The following is an 8,557-nucleotide window of genomic DNA, read 5'->3' on the forward strand; positions in this document are numbered from 1 at the left end:
AGGAGAAAAGTGTTTAGGTGAGAGAGAGGTGGCTGGTAGAGGAGTTGGCGGATAGAGGAGAGTGTCAGTAGCAGAACTGTCTCGTCATGGAAAATGTAGCTGGGGCAGCTGTTATGCTTGAGGCAAAGCATGATAAAAGAGACTGATATCCACTGAAGTCTAAGGGATCTCCAGGTTTTACGTATTTCTTTCTGTATGAGCAGCTCTTACAGTCTGGAGAAGGAAAAAAGCAGATTTTTGCAGAGAAAGGTCAGACAGAGACCGTCAACGTGAACTTTTGGAAGTTCAGGGATGGATACCGTGAGGAGGAAATGTACACATACAGGGAATGGGATTACAAAGAGTGTGACAGAGTGAGGTCTGTTTGCTACTGATTGTTAGTTGGAAGCTGCAGACATGTTTAAGTTCAAATTGGCCCAAGAGAGACAGAGAACGACAACCAATTGTGATTTGTAAAAGGAGCAGTCACTGTGATGTAATGTATTCAAATGAGTAATGGCTGCATATGGAGGGGACAACTGGATGAATTTCCATTTGTTGAAAATTAGAAATCTGTTCCATCCTTCAGCCGTATGCACGTCCAGTATGGGAGAATTTCCCTATTGTGGGACTAATAAGAGAATCTTAATCTTAATCCTAAAGTCTTAAAGGGGATTTTCCAGGGGTAGGGGAGTTCCACTGCATATGTGAAAACAGTTGTGCGAAACATTTTGTTCCTCCAGATGGAGCTGTTTAAAGTATTATTAACTGCTTCAAGTGATGTCATTTGGGGCTGTGAGCCATTGCTGACATATTGCCACGATATCTCCAATGCTCCAGTTCCACTGTGGGTCATGTAGATGTCAGGTGTTGACAAGGATGATCTCTGGTTGTCTCTCATTGGTTTTTGTCCTTTTTCTTAACTGTCCATGAAGAGTCCAATTTAAGTTCAATAAGTAAAACATTAAATCAGTTGAGTATTATTCAATGTAGACTGTTTAGTATCAACCATGGTTTGATACAAGGGTACAACATAAACCATTCACAGATTTAAAGAATGAGGTTCCCACTGACTTGTATTTCTCATTCAGTGTGAATCTGTGTATGTGGCATCGACTGTATTTTCATTTTGCACTTACAGCACTTTACGTTACTTCTGCTGGCATAATAACATTGATCTCATTTAACAGGGCAACACACTATGACAACAACATTAACCCTCCTGTAGTCCTGGGGTCCTTTTTGACCCCAGATCATTTTCATCATACCATTAATATAGGATAACTTTCATAGAAATGCTCAAAATTTTCAGCATATGTGCCCCTCTGCATCCTTTATAGACAAAATAAATTTAAACTTTCTTCATACATTTTTACGTATTTTATAGCACCCATGGTGATGGACAGTGAGCAAGAGGTTGAGGTCAAAATGTGTATTTGCACATATTGTCCATTATGCATATAAAGACACATGCACACACTCACAAACGCACACACAGGCACAAAGTCAAAGACACACACACACATTCAGATAAACACACCCTCACAGGTACATATCTTCTCACAAGGATGCACAAACACACACTCACAAGCACACATGCATGCACACACAGGCAAACTAGAAAATTAGGCCTTAATTTTGTATATTTGACTAAAACTGACCAATAATAATGAAAAAATATATAAAAATTGTATATCAATGTGTTGGTCTTGAGTTGCGTTAAAAGGTGAAAAAGAAAGTTGTTCATATTTTTTCAATATGTCCTAAAACCAGTCTTGTGTCATGGGGTCCTTTATGACCCCTGAGGACCATGGGTGCACAGTCGACGGGAGAACTACACAAGGGTTAATAAATAAATGTTGATAATATCGGAATTTTAGGTTTATTTTGTTGTCAATCATGAATGAATGATGAAAGAACTGTTGATTTCCTCCAGAGTGACAGCAGAGGTGAAGCAGAACCAAACAGGAAACATCGTGTGTAAGGCCCAGGGGGAGTGGAACGGGATTCTGGAGTTCACCTACAGCAACGGGGAAAGCAAGGTGATTGACACCTCCAAACAGCCAATGATCAAGAAGAGGATCCAGCCTCTAGAGAAACAGGGCCAGTTTGAGTCACGGTGAGTTTTTGTGCTTCTCTTTATCGACATTAGTCAAACATGTTCACATAAGATGAGAAATCCCCTGTCTGAACTTTGAAGATAAAGAATTGCTGTTTGCTTGCTTCAATTAAGTTTCTTTTTGTTATTTACACATTTACCCTGAACTCATGCTTTCGGTGCTTAACTGTTTTTAAATTGTGATATATATATATATATATATATATATATATATATATATATATATATGAAATCTAATTAAAGCCATTATATCAAAGTAAGAGACCAGATACAATTGACAACTTTCTAGTTGAAATCTAATAACTAACCTCAGATATAAAATAGAAGATATTTTATATCTACCATGTATCTACTAGATAAAGAAGTTTGGATGTTTTTAGGACAGATTCAAATAAAACATCACTGACCAAAAAGCCTCTCATTAATACATAGTCCCAGCAGCTCAGCCCGTCCAAGGAGTACCCTGATCCAGTCAATCAGTCTTCCAAAACACTGGATGCTTTCTTTTGGGTAACAATTTCTTCATTACCATTGGAGCTACTTGATAGGTCAGAGCCCTATACTGATGCGATAGTAAGCAATGATAAAGGCCCATTATTTAACAAAAAGAAAGTAATTTTCTGTCAAAGAAAAATTGAGTCTCCTCAAAGATAATGCCATAAACCAAGCAAAAGAGATGCAGCAATGAAATGTTGGGAGTTAGCAGCTCGGAGGGAGGGGGGTCTAGGAAAGCAATTGCGGTTGAAGCGGCCCTTGGCAAGTTGATGGTATTACCTTATCATGCCTCGCTCACCTGGCAGCAGGTCAGTGAAGAGCTCTGGGTTCTGCCATCTGCAGTAACACAGAGGAGGAGAGAGGCTGAAGAATCAGCCTCAGGCCAGTAAATAGTGAAGCTGTCCCTTTCTTTTCTTTATTTTCACATAATAAATATACTAATGTCAACGAGATGGTAATTTGCATGAGTATGAATAAATATAAACAATACATTTCGATCACTATAAGCACTTCCCACTGTACTAAACATGTGAAAACAGTTGAAGAAGATGTTAAGTCTCAGAAAATCAGTCTAATGATGTCATAGTGATGTCATCATGGTCATCCCCATTCATTTATGTAGATTACAAAACAGAAAGTCTGTATATGAAAGGGATCTATGTAAAGATGTAATCAGAAATATGTCTGTTCGAAATACATTTTCCTGAGCATATATTCATATGATATGGGAAGTGTATGAACATAATAGTCAAACTGTGTAACATATATTTAAATGATATGATTGTGTGTTTCCCAGGCATAATACTGTTCTGTGTTTTCTTGTGTCCAGGCGTCTTTGGCAGCATGTAACGGCGTCGCTGAAGGCAGGAGACATGGATGCCGCCACAGAACACAAACACTACCTGGAGGAGCGGCAGCGCAGCGAGTGCAAGCAGAGAGCTGCAACCAAAACACCCTGGAAACCCAAATATTTTATAAAAGAGGTGAGGAGGAGCACACACCAGTAACCTCCGCTGTCAGAAGGTCACTTGAAGTGAAAAGTAACATGTTCTTTGTCATCACAAGATGGCAGCTTGTTTTTTGTTGTTTCTCAGTATTAAGTACTACAACTGTTTTTTAAAGTAGTAGTTTAGATCAGTAGCTTTAAAGTATATTTCAACATGGCTTATTCACCATATATATGGCGACTGACTCTAGGGTTCATGCTAACTTGTCACTTTTCACCTCTGTAGAGATTTGAGATAGATGAGAACTCAGTATAAACATAAAAAAACATATATCAGGAATAGCTGCATGATCCTTCAGTTTTCCAAATAAACCTGATAAATCTATCAAGGATGCATAGAAAGTAGATACTAGGCTTAATTTGACCTTACCACCCTGCATATTTATCAGTTTACGTGTGTGGCTGACTTTCACTGATTATCCTGTGGACAATTGTGAGTCATATAGGAAGAAATAGCCTTTAAAACATAAAACACCATGTAAGGGATAGCAATATGTGTGACCCATACTAAAAAAGAGAAAAAAGTTACAATTGGTAGTCAAAGAGGCTGAGGCGCTTCCATGTACTACAAGGCCAAGTCAGCAGAGGTGGAAGAGGTTTTCAGATCCCTTACTTTAGTGAAAGTACTAACACCACCCTGCGAAATTACTTCACTACAAGTGAAACTCCTGCATTTAAAACTTACTGAAGTAAAAGTACAAAAGTATCATCATCAAAATGTACTCAAAGTATCAAAAGTAAAAGAACTAGTTATGCAGAATGGACCCACTCAGACTGTTTTATATATTCTAAATATATATTTTTTTTTTCATGCATTTCTGCAAGCAGCATTTTAATTGTTGTCAGGGTAAGGCTAATTTAACTACTTAATATACTGTTATTTAGTTAATTTATAAACATGTGCAATCATTTTAAATTGATCATATTTTTTCATGTTAAATCTTGACCTGTAAAGTAACTAAAGCTGGCAGCTAAATGTAGTGGAGTAAAAAGTACAATATTCGCCCCTAAAATGTAGTGAAGTAGAAGAATGAAATTAAAAATGTGGAAATACTCAAGTAAAGTATAAGTATCTCAAAATTGTACTTAAGTACAGTACTTGAGTAAATGTACTAAGTTACATTCCACCACGTCTCCATCCCCAGCACTAGGCAGAGCAAGCAGGTGGAAATAGGCAGCGAGAATATAGGCTCAGTCTGGACTCATAAACCAATAGAGAAGCCTGTAAGAGGGAAGTCTACTTTCTGGCTACTTTCAGAAGCATGTTTGAATGACTTGCAAAAATCAGGTTAATTTGGAAAGCTGTAGGAGGGCCGCACAGCTTGACCTGAAAAATGGTGATGTTAAAGGAAACGTTGCTTTGATAGCCAGTTTGTGAATATACATTTTAAAGATTATTCAAAGTTTACGGTATTTCCAATCATTTCTGTCATTATAACATTTTACTCACCAGGTTATTTGTCAGAACATAGTGACAGGTTGTAACGATCCACAAGACCTTCTAACAATTCCTCGAGGCACAAAACTATGAGCACAACTACAGCAAGTACAGTGGGTAAAAGCTGCAGCAGAAAATGGGTTTATACCCTCTGATATGACAGACAGACCCCCAGTTCAGTCAAAAATGGCTGTAAGAGAAAAATGAAAGGTGAACTGATTGCAAATACAGCCCTAAAGCTACTGGTATGCTAAGAAGTGCTTGTTGGATTGTCTTATATCGCCTTTATGGTGTAAAACTAGTTCTGTTCAAACACAACCTAACCCGAGGCTTCAAGCACTGAATGGTCACAGACTGTGATTGACATCTCCTCTGTCATTGTCATTGTGTGTGTGTGTGTGTGTGTGTGTGTGTGTGTGTGTGTGTGTAGGGTGAAGGCTGGGTGTACCACAACCCTCTGTGGAAAGCTCACTGACCAGGGCCATGGGAGCAGCTGTCCACTCCCATGAGACAAGCGGGGCGATCAAGTCAGAGGGCTGGCCGACAGAGATGAGAAGAGAGGGTGAGAGACAGACAGAGAGAGAGAAAGAGAGAGAGAGAGAACAGAGCAAGTGGTACCAAAGATTACCAGAGGAAAATGGACAAACTTCCAGTCGTGTCAAATCAGAAACACGTTGGTTCAGCAGTGAGGTGAGGCTGATTTTACGGGTACAGCCACTGAGATTACAGTACTCAGACAGAATGACAGAACGGGACATTTCTTCTGACAATAGATGCAAACCTGTAAACAGCTACTGCCCCTCTCACATTTAGTTGTTTGCACAATGTACTAAACAACCATGTTGGTGACAACAGTTTTGCACAAATCACTGTACAATATAGTGTAAACTGCATATGTGTGAGAAAAGTGTGTGTGTTTTATGTTTAGGGGTATGTCTATAAGAATGGATGATAGAGTAACTATTTAGCCACTTTGAAAAACAACCCTGTTTACGTGGCTCCAGAGAGAGCAGGGTAGAATGTAGTCGACTAGTTTTATTTGCAGCACACTGAACTTTAACTCTGTTATGGATCTAATTTCAACTTCATATGAGAGATAATTTTTTAGGGGGAAATGGTGTTTAATCTCAAGTCATGTCAAGTGTTGTACATACCTCATTATATTAAGGTTCACAATCACGATCATAACAGTTCATAAGCCCTCCAATTAACCATTATGTTACAATACACAATGGCTGTAAAAATAGTTAATCTGTGGCCAGTTATACCAACTGGAACATTTTAATATGCTGCACTTTCATCCTAAAGCTGTACAAAACCTTTCAGCTTCAATGGGTCAGTTCACCCATTTTACTGCTCTCTCACTTCCATACAGCAGTATAGGGGTTTCTTTCCATGCAGGTAGTTTTTTTCCCAGGATTCCAGATATCTGCCTCTGAAATGTCTGCCTCCACCCAAGTACAACAGAGATTTGGGCGAGATGAGTCAAACATGGGTAAAATCAAGATATATAAGAGCCAGCTCATGTAATGAGCCTTACAGTTTTACAAAATTCACTTTGCTGCATTAGCTGTAATTTCAGCTGTCAGGTTTCCTATTTACCCAGCCTGTTGACTTTGAATACTGTGTCCGTGATTCATATTTAAATGTAACTTATGGTGGCCCCCTGCAGGTCTCTGGCTCTTACTACTACAGAGCTGCTCTACCTCTGACAAGTTGTGTCCAACCAAAACTCCATCAATCAAAAATATTAGGCATCCAATAATAAAGTAGCTTTCTTTAACCACAGCATTTTCCAAGCACTTTTCCTCAAAAAACTCCATCTCATCAAACCGGGCACAAATAATGGTTGATATATGGGAATGTTGAGTGTCTGCCATTTGTAACTGATAAGCACCAAAGTGCACTTTGTAGATGTGTTTGTAGTGAGGCCCTCAGAGTCATCAGTGTGGCGTGAAACAGCCGAGCTGTCCACTGAGGCACAACGTCTGACTAGCCAGCAACTTTAGAGATGTTCACTCAAGCTAGCTAATAGGCATAGTGTAGGATTTAACAGAGCTTCCAGAGCTTCTGACTCAGACAACATCAATTACAGTGTCAGCCAGGCCACGCACACATGAACCCAGCAAAATGAAAAAAGGAGAAACTCCATGCTGAGGGCAGGGTCTCTGCAGATGCACACACACACACACACACACACACACACACACACACACACACACACACACACACACACACACACACACACAGTTGTAGTGGATCACACGTGATGATTGAGGGATTATCTTTGTATTAGTCCATACATTGTTTTCAGGAAAATCCTAGTCATTCTTCAGTCACTTTTTTGTGGACCAGAGTCTGTAAAGTAGAAAAATTAAGCTAAAACAAGCAGTCCCGAATATAGTGTTTTTTTTAAAGCTGTTTAATTACTGAAGCGATTGGAAAAATTCATCAATCAAGGTCACACTGAAGCTAGAGTTGCCCATCCAAACATCATTTGTTTGGACGATAAACAGCCAAACACCTTGTCCTCTATCTGACCGTGACTGGTCAATAAACCTATGCAACAGGTGACTGTAGACAGGAGTGTTGGGAGGGGGTGGGGGTACTAAACGAACTCTGTATTTGTTTAAAATAAAATTATCTTATCCAATCTGTTGTCTTCTGAATTGTTGAGTGCTTCTTAATTTTTCTGACTTATTACAACAGAGGGGGGCAGACTGTGTCAATGTAAATATACTCCATGACAAGTAAATTCAAAAATGTACTGTAACATTAAAAAAGCAAATTTTACTTTAAGTAATTTTACTTCAAGCTCAAACTCAAATGTAAATGTAAGATGTCATAGTGCAGAATGACTCCATTTATAGTGTTGTATGTACATATTTGTATTATATTATGCGATTATTGTTACAGTATTGAAACATGGAAATTAAGCTGGCTGAGGTAGAAATAATGAAATGTGAACTACTTTAAACGCAATGTAACTAGCTTAGTTTATGACATTGCATAACAGACAGTGGCTTTTAGGAGGATCCACCTAACACTGCTCCCCATCACCAGACTGAACAGGTTCAGCAGCATGTCTGTCGTGGAAACCTTCATGTTTCTGGGATCCATGGTTCTTAGACATCCACACGCCAGGAAAAAGGCCCAGCAGAGGACGTACTTCCAGCACAAGCCCTGAAATTTCAACCTGACTCAGGAGCAGCTGAACCAGGACAGGAACAGAGTACAACAGGGCTGCAGAAAGATTCACTGGTGCCAATCTGCCCTCCTTTCAGGACTTTTTACTCCTCCAGATCAGGAAACATCACTGCAGATCCTGGACTGTTCCAGATTCTCCCCTCTGGTATGCAGCAGCAACAGTTTCTGTCACTGAGCAACAGTCACAAACTGCCAATAACCCAGTAACACCCAAACATCCACTGCACCCATTGTAGATTAGACTTTCATGGTTTTAATCACTATGAGGATAAACCCTACGTGCTCTATAAAGTATATATAAATGTACAATATG

The 8,557-nt window shown here is 39.3% G+C and overlaps 1 protein-coding gene across 1 annotated transcript in view; it reads left to right on the forward strand.

Moving 5' to 3' along the window:
• osbpl10b (oxysterol binding protein-like 10b) overlaps nt 1–7,216 on the forward strand; it is a 69,381-nt gene extending 62,165 nt beyond the window's left edge. Inside the window, exons 10-12 of the mRNA XM_059339893.1 lie at nt 1,916–2,098; nt 3,423–3,576; nt 5,468–7,216. Coding sequence (XP_059195876.1) covers nt 1,916–2,098; nt 3,423–3,576; nt 5,468–5,512 — 382 coding nt within the window. The 3' untranslated portion in view covers nt 5,513–7,216. The remainder of the gene's footprint in view (nt 1–1,915; nt 2,099–3,422; nt 3,577–5,467) is intronic.
• The last annotated feature ends 1,341 nt before the right edge of the window (nt 7,217–8,557 follow it).

The sequence above is a fragment of the Centropristis striata genome, chromosome 8, assembly GCF_030273125.1.
Source record: "Centropristis striata isolate RG_2023a ecotype Rhode Island chromosome 8, C.striata_1.0, whole genome shotgun sequence".
Lineage (NCBI taxonomy): Eukaryota > Metazoa > Chordata > Actinopteri > Perciformes > Serranidae > Centropristis > Centropristis striata.